The sequence below is a fragment of the Diabrotica undecimpunctata genome, chromosome 2 (genome assembly GCF_040954645.1).
Source record: "Diabrotica undecimpunctata isolate CICGRU chromosome 2, icDiaUnde3, whole genome shotgun sequence".
In the NCBI taxonomy this organism is placed as follows: Eukaryota; Metazoa; Arthropoda; class Insecta; order Coleoptera; family Chrysomelidae; genus Diabrotica; species Diabrotica undecimpunctata.
This window is the reverse complement of record NC_092804.1, coordinates 68,369,969-68,390,978: the sequence shown is the minus strand read 5'-3', so window position 1 is coordinate 68,390,978 and position 21,010 is coordinate 68,369,969. Positions and strand designations below refer to the sequence as shown.

General features: G+C 33.3%; 1 protein-coding gene across 1 annotated transcript in view; it reads left to right on the top strand.

Moving 5' to 3' along the window:
* Positions 1-1,152: 1,152 nt before the first annotated feature.
* The window catches only part of ca (RCC1 and BTB domain containing protein claret), a 99,689-nt gene continuing 79,831 nt past the window's right edge, over positions 1,153-21,010 (top strand). The window contains exons 1-6 of the mRNA XM_072523079.1: positions 1,153-1,377; positions 8,004-8,140; positions 10,738-11,051; positions 11,244-11,330; positions 16,562-16,834; positions 19,419-19,586. Of these exons, the coding sequence (XP_072379180.1) occupies positions 1,259-1,377; positions 8,004-8,140; positions 10,738-11,051; positions 11,244-11,330; positions 16,562-16,834; positions 19,419-19,586 (1,098 nt within the window). The 5' untranslated portion in view covers positions 1,153-1,258. The remainder of the gene's footprint in view (positions 1,378-8,003; positions 8,141-10,737; positions 11,052-11,243; positions 11,331-16,561; positions 16,835-19,418; positions 19,587-21,010) is intronic.

Sequence of the window (21,010 nt, the reverse complement as noted above, 5' to 3'; positions counted from 1 at the left end):
TTGTATCATTCATAAGCTTTATTTATATTTGCAGGATATGTTACTGTCTGAGGTGTAGGTAATTTCTTTTGGAGTCGCACACGGAGCTACATATTCTTAACAGGCAAACTAATAATCATAGATATACCACAGTAGTTATTCATCCGATAGTTGACCCATTTGCTTGTCAAGGTGGCACAAATTTTGTTCTTGTGAATTATAACGCTCGACCTCACCGAGCATCAATGGTGAATTTAGTTTAAAAAGAGCTCAGTATTACCTACGCGTATGAAGTGACCACTTCGTTCGCCAGACTGTACTCCAATGGGAATATTGGAAGGAAATCTGCGATCGTCTTCAACTATAGCTTAATCTCCTTGATCCCAAGCCAGTGATAATTGAAGAGCTTTCCGAGGTTTTAAGAGAATAGTCGCAAGCTTTGAATCAATGGTTCATACGATCACTGGTTCTAGGTATGCAAGAGGAAGGAAAGAAAAGGCACTCTTAAGAAGCAAAAAGGTGTCCTTCAAAATATTAAATGGAAGATGCATCAATGAAATTTGTGATATTTTGGCTTTTTTATAAATTCCAATTTAGAGGAATTTTGGTATGGTATTCTTTTATCTTTACACTTTACAGTACAATATTAAGTAATACACCTATTACTATATTTAATGGTATTCCATAAAATAGTGATTTATTCCCAATAAATATAGTTTCAGAACCATATTGAGATTTAATTGAAATTTCATGAAAGTAAGTTTTCAAAGCAAGGGAAGTTATTAATTTAAATCAAATAACTAGATATCAAGAAATAATATTAGTATTTCAGACAATTTGTTCGATTTTTTAAATCAAGTTTGTTTTGGAAAAATATATATTAAAAATTATTTATGTGGTAAAACTAATACATAAATACTTATTACCCCTGTATTTTAAAAATTTATTACTGCATACATTGACTGCCATCTATTGAAAAGTAGCGTAGGGACAAAAGGGGACAAAATAAAATGGCTGCGAAAATAATTTTTACTCTTCTTTCTGTCCTTTCAAAGCAATAAAGTTATCTCTTTATACTACCAAATACTAAAGAGAGATAAGACACTATTTTTAAAAGTCTCCCTTTTAATATCACTGTCATTTTGCTGTCAATTTTAAACGTCATGTCATTGGTCAGTGTCAAAATAAAAAAACCAAAGGAAAATGTTTTTAAACAGAAAACTGGATATTATTAAATAAAAGATTAACATGATACCAAAGAAAAGCTACAGAATATAATATGTCAGTCAATTCAGCACACGATATTTTTGAAATCAAGCCACTTTTAGAAAATATAAATATAAAATTATGTGCAAGATGTGAAAATGGGGTGAAACAATTATTAGCTTTATTAACTAGGTAATGTTGAATAATTCTTGTATTTTGTTCAATTATCATCTACCTTATTTGACGAATAAGTAATTAAACTTTAAGGTAAATTAAAAATGTCGCTGAAAAACATTACATCTGAAACATCAGAATAAAGTGCCCTATGTTATAAAAGAATATATTTACAATAATATATAAATTTATGTTGCATTTATTACATATATACATATCTAATATATATTTTCTCCTCCATTCACTCAAATTTATGAACAGTTTACTTTGTTGATGTGCACACAATGAAAAAATTATAGAAGAATTATATCAAGTATAATTATTTTTTTGATAATAATAAAACATATGTGGATGAATTAAATAATTCAATATGTATCAAAATCTTTGAATACTTGTTCTTTTTATATGGAATTAAATCATATTTTGAATAGGTTGCAAAACAGTTACAAATACAGTACCCATATAATATCTATAAAAAATATTTATTTAGCAAAGCATCCATAATGTCTCTCATATATTACTTAAGTTATGATGCTATGAAAATGATTTTATGTGAACAAACAAATGTTGTTTTTCACAATATCTGCCTTTTAAATAGAAGACTTCTGCAAAGACATGAAAGAATCACAACAAATAAGCATGTATAAAAATCAATCCATAAAAATGAAATATTGCATTCAATTACAAGGATTACTCATTTGGCTAATACAGAAATGATATTACCCAATTACCATTTGACATGCTTATAAAAATATGTAATTTTTTTAGTCAATATACCTAGTTTAACAAACATGAGCTGACACATTTATCTGTTTCCAATTTTCCATATAAAAATACCAGTAAAATCCATTGTGAGCCAACAGATGCATCTTAAATCATAAATTTGCAGAAATTTCTACTATTAAAAATCGCTCTTTGATGTAAAGATACAATTGAATAAAATAAAAAATAGAGTTAGCTTTATTCTCAAGATTAGGTTGACAATAAATAATTTATATTGAATACAGTTAAAGAAAACAGTATGTGATACAAATCTAATAAAAATACAATCTAATACTTACTGCTTATCAATGCTGTGTAAATAAAAAATGAGTAATATATATATTTATATATATATATATATATATATATATATATATATATATATATATATATATATATATATATATATATATATATATATATATATGTATAATTTATCAAAATTGTCAAAGGAAGGCATAAAAATAAAAAGCATCCCTCTAGAGATAGTCATAGACCAAATATGGTTTATGGTTTATTATAAGATATGTTAGAGATTTCTCGTGCTGTGACTTTCTTTATCATAATTATGCTTTATTATGTTTATTTCAAATTTATTTTTATTTTTGAAGAGAAATGTAAGGTATTTATAAATGTCTATGTCCCTGCTACAGTCATAATACTCAATTCTTAATTTGCCCTTGTATTTAACACTTTTGCTGAGGAAACCACCATATAGAGACAGACCACTGTATTGGATATGTAATGTTCTGAAATAAAGCATCCACCATTTGAATTTAGTCTATCCTTTCCAGAAAAGAATTGCAAATTGTATAAGAACCTGATTTTGAAGTACACAACTTAGTGTATAATTGACCATGTGTTTTGAAATCTAAATACTAGTTGATATGTGTATACCCAGATATTTGCTATTATTTACTTTTCTGTGTGCCTTTTCCTTTATCTAAATATCCTTTGGTACTGTGATGTTATTTACAGTGAACCACATTTGAGCTTCCTCTAAAATATTGTTTTCAATTTCTGGATGCTTGTACAAAGATAACACAGCCCAACAAAAAAAAATTTTTGTCTTGCTGCCGAAAAAAAATCAACTGATTTTGGTTAATTTAACTATGCTGATTCCAAAAATACAAACCTTTTTTTTGTATCAGCTCTAGTTTTCGAGATATAACATACTCATCAAATACTTAAATATTCTTACATTTCTGTATATTCCACCACTATAACTGCAATATATTTATAAACCAACTTAACAAATTCTGATACAAATACATACTAATGACTTCTAATTAAAGTGTACTTTTCGGAAATGCCCATATCTTGAAATTAGCGCTCATTGCTTTTTAACTATTGTCCGATAAGTAAATAGTATTTTCTCTGAAACGGCCTTAATAAATTCCTATAAAGTCAACTGCATTCTATTGTAAAATTTAGTTTGAACTTGAGTTTCGATGCAAGAGTTTGTTTTTGACAACTGAAAACCATGGCTTCTACAAGCAGGCGTTGTTGTGTGAATAACCCGGACGTTTTTTGCTACATATGTAGCGAGTACATTGTAAAGGAAAGCATAAAACCAGTTTGTGATTTTATAAAAAGGGCATATGAAGCCTATTTTGGTGTTCATTTAGGAGATCAAGATAAATTCTGGGCTCCACATGTAGTGTGCAAAATTTGTCTTGAAAACATGCGACAGTGGACGAAAGGACAACGAAAATGTTTAAAGTTTGGTGTACCAATGGTATGGAGGGAACAAAAAAATCATTTTGACGATTGCTATTTCTGTCTTGTGAATATAAAGGGCCTTAATCGTAACAATCGACATACGTGGACATATCCTAACCTGGATTCAGCAGTAAGACCAATTCCACATCAGCTTGAACACATACCCAATCCAATATTTAGATATAGCTACGTTATCAGAGGATAATGTCGAAACGTTATCTGATGAACTAAAGACTAATAGATTTGAGGAAGACGACAGTGATTTTGAAGAGTAGTCAACACGTCCTGAACTCTTTACTCAGGAAGAGCTAAGTGATCTGGTGTATCGGAATATACACCAGGTCACTGGCGTCTTTTTATCGACAGTTACAAACGAAGTTTAAAGTGTGTCTTTTTACATAATGGCAACAAATATGGAAGTATACCAATTGGACATTCTACAAAAAGGGAAGAAGAATATAAAACAATTTCGCTGGTGCTAAAAAACATCAAGTATGACCAACATCAGGGGGCGATCTGTGTTGATTTTACAAAATATCATTTTTTTTGTGTCTTTGGGATAGCAGGGCTAAGGACCAACACTAGAGTAGAAGAAAATGGCATCTCAGAGATGCATTAGTTCAAGGAGAAGCTAATGTAGTTAACGAAGCATCGGATAACTGAGAGAAAATAATATTACCTCCGTTACATATTAAACTAGGGCTGACGAAACAATTTGTAAAGGCCCTAGACCAGAATCGTCCTTGTTTTGAATACTTGTCCAGCAAATTCCCTGCACTTTGTGAATATAGCACTTAGCCGGAATATTTGATGGGCCTCATTTATAAACTTATGAGACAACTTATAAAAGATTCGCATTTTACAGAATCGATGACTGAAATTAAATGTAATGCATGGTGCTTTTTTGTGAAAGTTGTGAAAAATTTTCTTGGAAACAATAAATTGGAAAATTACCGGGATATAGTGGAAGAAATGCTCAACAATTTTAACAAACACGGTTGTCATATGAGTATTAAAATTCATTACCTCCACAGCCACTTCAGTTTCCCAGAAAATCTTGGTGACCTTAGTGAGGAACAAGGGGAACGCTTCCACCAAGATATCAAAATGATGGAAGAGAGGTATCAGGGGAGATGGGACACTCACATGATGGCGGATTACTGCTGAAGTCTTCAAAGGGGCCGTCCTTTTAAAGCCTTTTCAAAAAAATCATATAAAAGGAAGTTTTTAGGTGACGCTGAATAGCAGATTTGTGCTGCGATGCTGGTTAGATGAAAAGTTAAGTTTTTTTGGCAGATATGTGTGATGATTTTTGTAAGTACATTATTGTACAATCAATATCTTACTTTTTATTAGTGTTTTGTTTATTTAATTGGTAGCAGCACTACATATATGTAGCTAGTGCTGCGTTTAATTACCCTATATGTTAGACATGTGATCTGTTGTATTTCCTGAAAACGATCTGATGGAGCAAATCTGGTGGCATTTTTGGATTCAGCAGGCCCAAATTACCTAGAAACAGTAAAAAAATTTCCGGCAGCAAACTGTGTGTTCACCAGTGTAATATATTTGTGTCATCAGCAAAGTTTGTACGAACAAATAGTTACAATATTTTACAAGGTTCACTGCTAGACCATTTATATATGCCCTGTGAAATTCCTATATTAAGACTTCCTCAGAGTAGTATTAGACTCCTCCGTGTTCTACTACTACTTTTTGCTAGTCCTGCTAAGTAAACACTGATCTACTGATAAGCCAGTCTCAAGATCCCATATGTTTCCAATGTCTGCAACAAATTTGAGTGCTCTTAACTTCTGAATGCCTTTGATAAATCTAAAAACGTTACAAGTAAAGAATAATAATCTCTCCTCTTTCCATAATCATCAATAAGTATCAGATGTAAATGTATGTTTTTATGTACTAGTTTACCATATTATGATACCTTCTACTGTATAGGTATGTACTTGTTAATGTCTACATCTACATGTATTTTTGTGGAAGCCTTCTATTATTGTAAACTGGTCATACTGAAATGAAACAGTCTTATTGTATGCAGATGGCACATATCCAATAAGGAAGACAGTTAATTTAGCCCTATTAGCACATGTCTGTTCAATATAAATTTTGCCATATTCTTGACCAAGTATACTTTTCCAGTAAGTTATGTTGTGTTCAGATCCACGCTTTTTTTCTTTCTTTAGCTGGCATTGTAGCCCATGCATGTTCAGGATGTTACTGAAACAACTTCCATTTTTACTAAAAACCGGCTTGAGGTAGGCCTACATTGCTATTTAACTTGCCTAAAATTATATAATATCATTTCATGTTGGTTCCAGATGGTTCGTTATTGTTGGTACCACAGATTCCTTAACTGAACTCAATATTTTTACAATATCTATTTGTAGAAAATGTATTTACAGTAAAACCTCCGTTAACCGAAATAATTGGGGGGAGGCCGTTTCGGATAACAAGAGTTTCGGTTAAAAATAACATCGTTTTTTATAATATTCTTGATCAAAGTATTGGTATTAAAAAATACTATGAGTTGATTTCGTAATGTTTTCTAATAAGTAAATCCAAAATAAAATTAAGGAAGATGAACAAGTTTAACATGCTTTTTTAAAGAAATCTGCTATTTTTTTTTGCGTTTTCGTTTGACAACGATGTTTCTCTCTCCCTCCATCGTTAATTTGTAGAACGTCATGAGTTTGCCTCATTCGATTGTTCGACAAAATGTAAAGCAATCTGAAAAGGACAAAACTTTATGTAATGACAACAAAAATTAAGAATTTAGTTGTGTCCCTAACTAATTACGCCTACTGTATAAAATTCTTTTCTCTAAAGCATTGAAAATCTCATCGACGGTCTTGTGCTGCCTGTTGCCTCTTGGGTCGTCATCTTCGTCATCTGATATGCTCAGGTTGTCTTGATAAAGAATCATATCAATGATGTCCTGGTCGATGAATTCACGTTCTGAGTCATCAGCTGCTAACCAGTCACGTATCTCTTCTTAGTTAATTTCGTCATGTCCAGGCAAATTTTTAATGAAAGGTTTAATTTCTTCTGTCCTTTTCTTACCATTTTTTTCTTCAGGATCGTCAATCAAAATCTTATCAAAAGTTTGTTCCAGCATTTTTCCAAAGTTGAATTTTTTATTTTAGTTTAGTTTTATTGTTAAAGATTTGAGAATTTTTTATTTTAGTTTAGTTTTATTGTTAAAGATTTGAGAATTTCGGGAACACTTTTGGATTAATTCGTCTCCTGTAATAACAGATGTCTTAAGAATGCTTCTCTATAATGTCGCTTTAATGTCTCTATGACAATTGTCACTATTTTGTAGATTTTGAGGGTGAGGGCGCATTGTCAACAAGCAACAATGCTTTGATGAGAAGGTTTTTTGATTTTAAAAAGGATTTTACACTTGAGACTAATTCATTTTCAAACCATTCTAAAAATAAAGTGGTCAACATCCATGAACTTTTTTGGCTTCTATACCTTAAAATGCCTTTTCGGAAATATCTTTTAGAGCTCTTAGTTTTTGTGATTTCCCAACACACATAGACATCAATTGGTGAGTGAAATTACCGGAATTGTTTACGTTTTGCGACAAACATTTACTTTTTATTGACGAAATGATTGAAATTGTCAGCCGTTTCGGTTAAACGATGTTTCAGTTAAAAAGGTTTCGGTTAAGGGAGGTTTTACTGTATTTAATATTTTTTTTATTTGATAGTTATGTTGCCTTAAGATCTAGGTTTCTCTCCCATTGCTGGCCCTAGTGCTGGCAAGTTCATCAGCTCTTTCATTTATAGTGTCCACCTTAGAACTTCAAAGAGCCCCAGTGGTTGTTTGGCTATCTATGCATATACTGATATGCTTCAGTTTGAATTCCCTCATGGTAATTTCTCTTGCACAGTGTCAAATATTTATTAACAAATACATATGTATTAACATGTACATATACATGTTGATAAAACCTTTCCTAATCTGAAAACTCCTGGATAAATCTTTTGTTTACAAAATTTAATGTTAAATTTTAGAATTTACATGAAATTATTTCTTATTTAAGCTAATTTAAAATAAATTAAAAAATAAGTTCTGCTGATATGCCAAAACTTCCCAATGTAGAGTTTATTTTTAATTTTTTTTTCTTATTTTAGTGAGGGTGATGTAGTCCTGTACTATACCTATGGAGAGCTAACACCTGTTTTGAGAAGGATACCATGGTTTAATGATAGCTTTAAGCAAATTGAAGCACTTTGTTTTGATCCTTCTGCAACATGGTTGTTGGTAGTCTGTAAGTATATTCAATAAAATATTGGTAGAACTTGAGGCTAACTGCTGATTTGCATATTTTGAGAAACAATCATTGTAATTTCCATTAATAACTTTGCATGATCGATGCAGATAATTAAAAAATAAATAAATAAATAAATTGTTACTGTGTACTAATACTGTACTATAAAAACCATATATACCCAACTCCTTTGTTAAATATGACAGTTCTCTAAGAGTATTTATAGTCCTGTATTTATGTTTTGGATTTTCGTCTACAATTTTTATATATCCTACACTTTACAAAAACGCAATAAAATAATATAATCCTTCATGGTGAGACAGTGTGAGCGAATATACAAAAGTAAAAAATACAGCCACAAGTGAGGAAAATGAACTTCTGTAATTGCAAAAAGCGCAATCAACAATTAAGCAAACAGTGCATAATGTCCTCGGGAGAGAAAGTTACACACCACGCAATAGCTGATTTGATGATGAATGTGAAAATATTACTTAAAAAAACCATAAAGTTATGGAGCAAAGAACTTGAGACGAGGAGCAAACCCATAACGAACAGAAAATGCTGTTTGAATCTTTTTATATAAAACATTTCATGCAGTATTTCTCCACTTCTTAAGTTCTACTTATTGGTAAGTAACAGCCATCATCTCATCACATAATATAATCGGTATATCATATATATATATATATATATATATATATATATATATATATATATATATATATATATAGGTATATATATAAATATATATATATATAGGTATATATATAAATATATATATATATATATATATATATATATATATATATATATGTAAAACAATGTAAAGGTACATAATTTGAGATAATAAAAAATTAATAGGTTAATCTATTAATTATCAGTAAAACTGAAGAAGTGCAGAAATACTGCACAAATCGTTTTCTATTAAAATATTATAAATTATAATATTCATTTAACATCCCACATACCAATTAAAAAATATACTTAGTTTCAATATATTATGTTAAACCAAGATCTCTAATATCAATGTAACAAGGGATAAATTTTCTCGAACAAATTTCCAAATCTTTTATAATTGTGGGCGATTTTAATGCTCATAATTCAGTTTGGAATGGAAAATAAGACAATGTAGGTGGTAAAGTTCTTTTGGAAGCAATCAAAGACTAATTTGATCATTTAAAATGCCGATTCACATTAGTGAATAGTAAGAAATCAGCTATTGACTTGACTGTCCAGTCATAACCTAGCGCAACAAATTAGATGGTCGACTTTAGGAGGACCATATGGATCGAACCACCTATCAATACATCCAATTTAGAAATAACGCATATATTCAACAAGTAAAGCATAATATCTGGAAACTAAAGGCTGTGAATTGGGACCTTTACACTTCTACAGGTTCATAAAAGCTACAAAACCAAAAACATCATTAACGGGTATTATTGACAATATTAACAACACTGTAATTAAAGTAATTCCTTTACGTTCTTCAAACTCCCACAAACTTGACGCAGTAGCAAAAATAACTTAAAAAAAAAACAAAAGGAGAAACCTTATGAATGCTCAAATGTATTGAGCCTTACCCTACCCAACTTTGGGCAGCTGCACGGAAAGTGTTCCACTGTCTCGTCATCAGCCTGACAAAATCTGCAATTCGCACTATCTGTCAGTCCGATTTTATTCATGTATTTCTTGAGGCGGCAGTGTCCGGTTAGGAGACTTACTATAATTCCCAGATCATCAGTATTCATTACTGGAGTGTATAACTATCTTGAACATAATATATAAGGTATTCTCTAACATATTATAAAGTAATCTAAGTGAATATGTGGAAGAACTCCTTGGTGAACACCTAAGTAGATGTACGGGTAGATGTACAATGGGATAGATCAGCGCTAAATATTACAGCGCCCTAAGATGTAAACTATATGAGTGAACTTAACATCCCCGATAAAATAATTAGACTTATAAAAATTTATTTATTTTTTACAAGCCTCTGGAACACATGTGGAGTTATGTTGAAGATGATAAGACTGTGAAAGATGCCGAATTATACAATAGAGAAACTTCCTTTAATAAATCAACTAAACTATGGTATATGCTGATGATCTAGACCTGATTGTTCCACTGACTGAAAACTCTAGGAAGTGCTTACCTAAGGAAAAACTAAAATAATTATGTTTATACCAAATAGCAGTCCTAGAGATACAAGCACTGATCAAAACTTTAGCGTGAGGAATTAAAACTTTGAGATTGTAAATAAATTCATATTTCTAGGCTGTCTCATGACAAATGATAATCCCATAAAAGAGGAAATAAAAATAAGTATATTACTAGCGAGCAGGCATTGTCTATGGTCTATGTCTCAGTGCCATATGTCAACAATATAAGACACCAAAAATTTAAAATATTTATATTGCAACGCTATCCAACATAGAGCAGAAAAATAAAGGCAATATTAAAGTCCGTAGATACATAAGTAAAAGTAGTGTGCAGTCATAATTGATTATTGTAGAATCATTTAAAATTATAACCATCCCTATGTTCTTAAATATGTCACTATGTAAAACGTTTTCACTAATAAATTTCGATTTTAGCTTTAGACTGTTCCCTCTACATAATACCAGCTTTAAGTCTAGTTGACAAAAAACAAAAAATTGACTGCAAGTGGTCCTTGACTGACATAACACATTTTCCTCGACCCCTTCAAATTCCTGATTCAAAACCAACTAGTGCTATCTGGTGGCAAACCTTGGATTGCAATCAGAATGCTTTGGTTGGATTTGAGAATGGAACTATAGTTCTCATAAGTCTGACGGATGGAAGATGCTTAGGAAGCTGTACTATTGGTGAGATTGTGGATAGCCTTAACATTTGTCATGACAACAATTTGGAGATAATATCTTTACTGGTTGGTATAATATCTAATACAATATTTATTTTTGTTTATTAATGTGCAAGTGTAGCAGATATAATCGGTGATTGGGGCATAAAGCTAGCAATATTATATCCTTTAAACTACACGGAGTGTAACCAAGGGAAATTTATTTTGTCATTACAGTGTAACTTGAATAATTTATGAAGTTTGTTACAAAAATTTCAGATTAATGGTTCCAGTGGCCAACAGTGGCGTTTAGTATTAGAGCAGCATTCTACTGGTTATCTTTGGCCTCCAGAAGCTTATACACAAGTAAGTATATTTTTTAATGCTGTATTGTATTCTCAGGCAATTCAATGGCATGTTCATTCTCATGATATTTATTTTCTTCCTCTTCTACGGTATCTACCTCAATTATATTTTGAAGAAGTTATTATTTTGGACTTTTCATTATGTGCTCGAAATGGTTCAATTTTGCTTTGTTGTTGTGAGTAACAATGCTCTAATTGCGGCTCTGAAACTCTTTGTATCTCACTTTCGGCACCACCAGGAGCTCATTCTTGAGGTTCTGCCTCACTTATTTGAGGATCATTGGGTCCCCTCAAATATCTGGGATAAGGGAAAATCATCTTCTGGTTCATCATAATCAGTGAGAAATTCAGAGTGCAAATTCTTCCATGATTTGTTAATTTTATTAGAAATGCCTTAACATCGGCCCAGCAATTAGCCAAAAGAAAAACAGTGTCCTTTAAACATATCGATTGTATGTGTCGATGAGGTTGTCAAAACATAATGCAAGACAGTTAACCAAAAGGGATTTGCGGTAATTTAACTTCACATTTTGTATAACGTTCAGATCCATTGGTCGTATACAGGCCGTGGTGTTAAGTGGCAGGAACATTGCAAAAATGTTGCCGTCTTCAGAGATAAGTTCATTTGCTGGTGGATGTCCAGGACAATTATCTGGTGTAATCTTCTTTTTCGGCTTTTCCCATTATGAGTTCGCCGTTTTCGTCCTCCACAGCACTCTATTCTCCCAGTCACCTTCTCTAAGGTCTCTATCTATCATAGCATTTCCGACGTATGTTTTCCATCTTGTAGCAGGTCTTCCTCTCCGTCTTCTTCCCGGCGGGTCCCAGTTTAATATTCTTTTCGGCCACCTATGCTCTGGCATTCTTTGTACATGCCCGTACCACTGCAGGGCTCTGTTTTCCAACTTTTTTGTAATTGAGCATTTTACTTCCATTCTGTTCCATATTTCCTCCGTTCTTATTCTATCCGCTCTTGTGATTTGTAGACATCTTCTCATAAAGTCCAGTTCAACGGTTCTTATTTTATTTCGTATTGTTGTTGTCATTGGCCATACTTCCGCTCCATATAGGGTAATATTTATCACTATACTTTGAAAGATCCTCTTTTTGTTTTCTTTGGTCAGAGTGTTGTTCCATATCACTCCATGAAGTGCTCTTGTGGCTTGTTTTCCCCGTGCTATTTTCATTTCTATATCTTTCATACAAGTACCATCTCGGCTAATCATTGACCCTAAATACTTAAAAGCCTTACAACTCTTAATAGTCTCTTCTTCTAAACTTAAGTTCAAATCTGCAACCTCGGGTCCAATACATAAGTATTCGGTCTTGCACATATTTATCTTGAGTCCCCAAATTTCATATTCTTCCTTTAATTTCCTTATCATATATTCCATATCCTCCCTGTCTTGTGCAAAAATGACTTGATCATCTGCGAAAAGTAGTGAATGTAATATATTCTCTTGTACTGGTATGCCCATTGTTCCGCATTTTCTATACCATCTTTTCAAAGCCTGATCTATATATAATATGTTAAAAAGTGTAGGTGAGAGACCACATCCCTGTTTGAGGCCTTTTGTTGCGGTGATTGTTTTTGTTATTTCATTACCTAACTTTATTTCCACTTGTGTTTCTTTATACAGTCTTTGTGTTATATTCACCCATTTCTCTCTAACGCGCATGCTTCTCATTGTTTCCCATAGTTGTTTTCTGGGCACGCTATCGTATGCTTTCTCTAAGTCGATAAGGGTCATATGTGTTTCAATGTTTTTTCTTTGTTCTTTTCAATCACCTGTTTCATAATGAATATATTATCCAAACATGATCTGACTTTTCGGAATCCGGCTTGTTCTTCGCTATAATGGTCCATGTGTTGTTCTAGTTTTTCTTTTATAACTGATGAAAAGATTCTTGCTATTCAAGGCATTACACTGATCCCTCTGTAGATATTTGGTGACCTTTTGTCACCTTTTTTGAAAATGGAGGACATGTATGATAAATTCCACTCATCGGGAATCTTCTCTCCTGCTTCGATTTTATTGAACAACATTCGTATAAAGGATACTATCCTTGCGCCTCCATATTTCAGCAGTTTTTGTTCCCTGGTCCTGGTGTTTTATTGTTTTTGGATTTCTTTAGTGCTTTATTTATATCTTCCTCTGTGATTTCTGCTTCCTCAGTTATTATTGTCACAGGGTCGTATGAGATATACTCCGGCCTATTCTCCTGCAATAATTTTGTGTAATGCTTTGTCCACTCTTTTGATGTAATTATCTGTATGGTATTTTTACTTCGTTTATTACTTCTGATATTTTTTATTTTTTTCCATGCTTCCGTTGATCTGTTATACCCTATCGTGTTGTCTATGTCTCTGCACATTCTCTCCCAGTATTCGTTTTTCTCGAGCTTTATTCTTTGTTTAACTTGTTGTCTGAGGGTAACATATTCTCCCCGTGTTCCTGGGGTTCTGTCGCTTAGCCATTTATGAAATCCACTTTTTTTTCTTTTAATCATCTCTTCTAAGTCGTCGCTGTATTTCTCCAAATATGTATTGTTATGTTGTTCTGATATAGTGTTCGAGTACTAAATTGTTGTAGAAGTTCTACTTTATACCTCGTATTTGCGATTTTTTGCATCTCCTCATCTTTCTGGATATTGTCTTTTTGTCGTCTTCCCGTGTATATGAATTTTCCTAGCACTAATCGGTGGTTACTTGCACATTCTGCTTATCTGTATACTCTTACATCTTGTATTATTGTTTTGCTGGCTTTTCTTACTATTATTAAATCAATAATTGATCTTTGGTTTCTACTAGGTTCTTCCCATGTGTATCTATGTATGTTTTTATGCTGGAATCTTGTGTTGGTTATGGCTAAATCGTGTTCTCGACATATTTCGATTAGCCGACTTCCATTGTCGTTTCTAATTTCGTCTTCTCCGAATCGTCCCACTATATCTTTATCATCCTTTCCTATGTGGCTGTTAAAATCTCCAATTAGTAGAATATCTTCTTTTTCCTTTGTCCTGTCTAATACATCTTTTAGTGCGTTGAAAAAATCTCCCTTTTCCCTTATGGTCGCATTGTCATTCATTGCATATACTCCAACAATTATTGTTGGTTGTCCAAATATGTTCATCCTAATTTCCATTATTCGTTCATTTATTTGCTGGTAGTCTTGTATGTATTTTCTCCATTTATTTTTTATTAATATTGATACTCCTTTTGCGGCTCTTTCATGTTTGCAAACTCCACTCCATATGTGTGTATATTTCCCTATAATTTCCTCTCCTTGACCTTTTTTTTTGTTTGGCTTAAGACTATTATATCTCTGCCTAGTCTTTCGATTTCTGGGATTATTTCATTTTGTTTAGATGCGATTCCTTGTATATTCCACGTTCCTATTCTTATAGTCCTTTTTCTTCGCCTAAGTCGTATATCCTTGTTTCCGTCCAAAATCCGAGGCTGTGTTGGATTGGTTTTTGCATAATGACTTTTTCCGAGTGTCGGGTAGCAGGCCCGGCGCCTCAACCCCCTACTCTTCGGAGGCCCATCTTCCTATTCGTTAATCAAAAATCATTTCCATATTCAATCTAGGGTCGTTATCGGTAAATCCATCCAGGGTACTGAGAGAGAAAACGTAGGTTTGGATATGGACTGAGGGTAGGACAATGGTTTCCCCTGTATGGTATTAGGAGATAAACCAAGGCTCGCGTGTGCAGGGGCGCATCCTTGAAGTAGATACGTCACCTATCGGGATCATAGATGAGTATCTACCCGCTACCCTATCTGGTGTAATTGGAACTCCAATTTGCACATTGGAGCAACACAACTCCAGTCACATTTGCACAAGGCATGAATGTCACTCTCATCTTCATAGTTTTCCTTCCGGAAGCCGACTTCTCATTGGCAGACTAAAGTATGATCGGGCAATAATCGCCAGTACAAGCCAGATTCGTCAGCATTCTGCTCTTGTTCCGCTGTTATTCCGTGGCGTTTTTTGAATTTGTCCAACCATCACCGGCTTGCATTAAACTCGATATTGGAGTTTGTAATCTGGTAATGAAAATTTTTTCTTACAAATCATATCACCACTTACAGAAACATGTAATCGCCTTTGTTACAAAAACCACGGAAACAAAGCATCTTTAAAAACGGGATTTTCCGATTTCTTCAGTGTTTTTCGTAAACCGGAACCACGTTATGTTAGGCTTACAAACTTTAAGATTTTGTCTTTGTTTTTCTTTATGTCGCCCACAGTTGACCTGCCTATACCATGGTCCTAGCAATGATAGGGAAGCTGTCACCTTCATCTAAGATTTCTATAACCCGCAATTTATCTTTTATTGTTTATTATTGAATGTTTACGTGGCGGCGCCATGGTGTTACCGAGCGCGCTAAATTGAAACTGTACCAATACCAACACGAGAGGCGATAAACAAAAGACTGACGACAGGTTGGCTCACGGGAGACCCCGCACCTACACCCGCGCACGAACCCCATTGCCCGGCTGGATTACAACGATCACCGAACAAGAAGGAGTCCGGATTAGCGAGGCCCTACTGTATATCGTTTTAATGTCTTTTATTTTGCGGTATAGCTCTAATGTGATGAAACTGCTGTCTTTCATCAGTTTAAGTTATGCTTATTTATTAGCGGTAATAGCGCCATGTCACGTTACTTTCCTTGTGTCCCTGAAGCAATTTTTAAATATGCTTTCCTAGGACATTCCCACTACACCATCAAATATCGCCACTGCTTGATTTAGGACTGATTATTCAATATTTTTTCAGTTAACCTCCAATCTTAGGGCCGTCCACTATACGCAACCAGTAACCCCGTTGGTAGCCTGCAACTCAGCCTAACGCATCATGTTACAATAGTTCCCCATAGTTGCCATTTGCTAAAAATCACGCTTGCCAGACGGCTGAAGATATATGCTCTCGCTCACGCTTCTACCTACCCATAGAAATACTTTCTCTCCACTTTATAAAATTCCTCTACTGTATTCTTGAAAAAGCGTTTTTTACTTATAAATATTATATCCAAATGTCAATAATAGATATTAAAATTGCAAATATAGACTATTCAAACGTGTCTGCAGCTCTCCAACTATTTATGCAGTTGCCGGTGTATTTAGAAGCATTACATTAAATCAAATTTAAAATCGTATATGTTTAGTTCTTTGCCTTCCGACTCGTTATATATTTTTATTAATTTAATTATTACGTTTTTAGTCAGAAGATTCGACACGCTCTCGTCTATATAGCCTTAAACAGCTTGGTGTAGACAAATTAGCCTCGTTGCGACAACGCCTCACTGAAGCCAGAGGTACTAGAAGAGATAGCAATAGTGATTCTACAAGTGAATCGTCGCACACAGAATCAGTCAATTCAACTACTTCTGGACCTGAACTATTGCCCCACTTATGTGATACACATTTTGCACCGCAATATGCTAGGAATAGATATTTGTTTACAGCCTTCTACAAGCCTACAAGTTTACTTACTGTAAGTATTAGTTTTTTGCCAGTAATTTGAATTGAATTTTTTTAATACAATTACATTGATTACATTACATTACATAGATTAGGACCAATAAACAGTGGATTTGAAAAATATTACACATACTTAATTATTTTGCTTTCGCTTGACTACTGAGAATCGCTACGAGTAGTGTCCTCAGTCTAACTAATATTAATATGTACATATTTGATTCAGTTGGTCTTCTGAAGTTAAAATCCTCGAAAAATCTCATTAGATCTGCCCAGAGCCAGTTTTTATATTGTTTATACTCTTGGCCTGTGTGATAGAATTTTTCTATCACCAAAGGATACCCAAATATTTTACATTTTGTTTTCTGCCAATTTCAGATGTAAATTCTTTGAATTCCGGAAATTGGATTTTATGAAAATTCTGAAACATGTCAAACGAACAACCGATCAAACCTCTGAAATTCACCCATTGAATGTATTTTAAATTATAGTCGCCTTGTTTGTTTTTTATGTCTAATTATATGCGTTATATCCTCCCCTTTCATTTGCTATGTCGCATGTTAGGATTCAATCAGTTATTTCGTTTGTACTCAGCCAGAGGCCTTCTTGAAGTCAATAAATCAAAATTTGTCTTATAATTCTATTTTTTATTTGTTATTTCCTCCCCTTTCATTTGCTATGTCGCATGTTAGGATTCGTTCAGTTGTTTGTTTTGTTTTTAGTCAGAGCCCTTATTTAACTCAATAAATCAAAATTTGTCTTGTAGTTTAACTATTTTTATCCATAGTACCCTATGAAATCTCGTATGTAACTATACGTTTATTAATAATGAAGACACTATGTAGTGACCTTTTAGTAGTCGCCTTGTCTGTTTTTTCTATCTTAATATATTCTTTATATCCTTCCCTTTCATTTAACGCATCACACGCTCTAATCGGACCAATAACAAAGAAGATATGGTGTAATGCTCTTTTGGCAATGCCGCAATGTGTATTTTTTCTGTCTCGACATATTCGCTGCCCCCTCTCCTTTCCAATGATGTATCATACGTCACGATCCGACAAACTGTTCTATCCCCACCACAAAACGCTCAAAAAATGAGCAGAATGAACCCTAGTATTTTCTTATGGGATTTTACATGGGAAATGAAGCAGAAACGGTATACCACCCTTTTTACAGGTATAGCTTTTACTTTATTTTATTTAATTATTATTTAATTTTACGTAATTATGTTTTATTTAATTCTATTTACCTTTATTTAATTTTATTTAGTTTTAATTTTATTTTATTTTGGTAAAACGTTGACGTTTGTTAAACGTCATTTTATTTTTATAGTAAGTGTATATATGTATCTTACATAATGTCGTATAATAAATATATATTATACGTCATTGATCTTACATTACAATTACAGTAACCTACATTTTTAACAATTTTGCGAAAAAATTAATTACTGTGAAGTAGTAAAATTTCCAATTAAGAACATAGGAACCAAGATATATCATACAAAATATGATTGAAATGTCAGATATTGGTAGTTCAGTTTCTTTCCTAGGTGGCGTAGTTACTTTACTGGACAAACAGTGTGACTTGTCGTCCTAGCCATTTATATAGATAGATAAACTAGTACGTATTGTTTTTCATATATAGTATGGCGTATTATTATGTAGTATGGCGTATAAATATATATTATACGTCATTGTCAAATCTGTCTGTACGAAAAACATGGCAGCTGATGAAAAGTCCTATTACACACATAAAGTTTATTCCATGAATATACGACTGTTTTCGTATATTGTTTTCGTATAAAAACAGTCGTATATCCATGGAATAGACTGTAATCCTAAAGGTGGGTACACATATGCTCCGAATACCGTCTCGAACCCCGTCGCGTACAGCGACGCGGTCAACAGAAGTTCGCGACGTTGTTACAGGGGGCATTGAAATAAGTAACGAACCGAACACCGCTCCGTACTTTGTACCAAACATTTTAGCGTTCCAGCAGTAATTGAGTTGAATTTGCATGTGCAAGATGCAAGATTTTCTCTCCGTAATCCAGATAGAAGATTGGTCATTTTTTTTACACTCATCCACTGTAATTTGCATTTTAGAAGCAATCTCTTCCCATGCATCGTTTTTTTTATCTTATTGTAGTATCTGGGATTATTTGTATCCCATAATATCTCTTTTTCCCGATAATTTTCGATTAAGAGTAAACTATTCTCTTCCGTCCATTCCATCTTGATGCACTCAACTTTAAAAACACCTTCAACCTTCAAAATAACAGACTGACTATTTTGAATGACTGGAGATTCGATAAAAGATTCGCAAGCTAGTCCAAACATGAATTCGCGGTGTACATTGTCGCGCTCAAATTTCTTTTGATGCGAAGGCATTTTACCGACAACCGATGGATCGCTTCGATGTACGGTGTTGACGCGTCGAGGTACGGTACGCGGTTGCATGACTCCGTCCACACTTGAGAACGCGACGGGGTTCGAGACGGCATTCGGAGCATATGTGTACCCACCTTTAAACATAAATAAAATAGTGGATTTTCGTAAAAACTTTAAAAAATTACTTTTATTTATTTCTTTTAGGTGCATTCAGTAGACGTTGAATCGGCTCCTCTATATGTACATAAATTACCACAAAAGACATCGACAGTTTTGCTAACAGATAAACTTATTTATACTGTCAGTGATGAGTCCAAAATGGTTTCAATTATGAGTTCACATTTATCGGAATGCCGTCTAGAAGGAGAAGCGGTAACTAAATTATTAGTATTTTTATTTATATTTCACCACCTTATTTAGACTAGAAACTACTATGTAATCGTAGTACTTGGCTGAGTTAATAGATTATATACTAGGCAGAAAAAGACCTACAAGTAATATATTACTTTCTTTTATAATCGGTATAATAATTGATGTTTTTTATGGTAAATGCGTGCGTGTATAATTTTTTAAAATAGCTTTAAAATATGACTTGTCAAACATATCAATATAATATGAACATTACAGTGATTTGTAATTCATTTTTCGGAAAAGTTGCCAAAGCAAACGTGAATATCATCTGGCAAGAAACTTCAGTTTTTGGCCAGTTTCAGTACTTCTTCATTTTTATGTCTCGTGATACTGAATTTCTTAAATAGGTATCGTTCTTGTTTGTATCAGTATGTTTGTATTAATGTATAAAGTTTTTCTTTGATCCATTAAATTAAGAATTTTATATATGTAACCCCTATCTTGAACTTCATTTTTTAATATCATTAATAACTACCTTGAGAATGTTTCAATTGCTCGCATTCTTTACTGATTTGTACTTTCTCAATGTTCTTTTGAATCTGAGTGTGATTTAAGTTGTGATCAGAATATAAATTACCTGTGACGGCTGGTGCATAAGCACAGCAGTGCCGCAGAGCTCCCAAGAAAATAAAATACTTCAAAAAATAATAGTAATTAAATAATCTAGCATATTTTCTTTTATAAAAAAGCAAATAATATAATGTTTCGCATTATCACCCGTAATAATGATAAAAATTTAATGTCACATGAAACAAAGTGAGCGAGAAGTTGACCAATTGAATAACCTACCGACTCACGCTATCGCTAAATTGTTATTTATCTGATTTACATGAGTGTCCTGTGAGCTCCACGCAGCACTCAGTTTCCCACCTTTAACCGAATTTATAAATAATTTATAAAAAATAGGTGTTTCAACTACGACTCTACCCTACACATTGAAAAGAAGCCAACGGATCTTACAGACAGAGTGAAATATATCCACTAAATTACAGTCCAATCAGCTTGTTATCGATCATCAGCAAAGTGTTGAAAGTGTCATCATATTAATGCTAAAAGAAGAATCTGAAAGGCTAGGACTAGGAATACTACCAGTTTGGTTTCAGAACCTCTCACTCCTTCAAATTTCAGGTCCTGAGACTAACCAAATACATCACCCAGGTCTTCAACATCAACCAGTACACCGACGCAATATTTCTGGATATCATCAAAGCTTTTGACAGTGTGGTATCAAGGTCTAACCTACAAGATCAACAACTGTGGGTATGCAATGGCGTGTCTACTTTCTTCCAACCTAACCAACCGAAGATTTTGGGTTTAGAAGTGTTGTCTGAAGTCAGGATACCAGTGGAAGGAGTATCACAAAGAGCGGCTTTGTCTACCTTGAT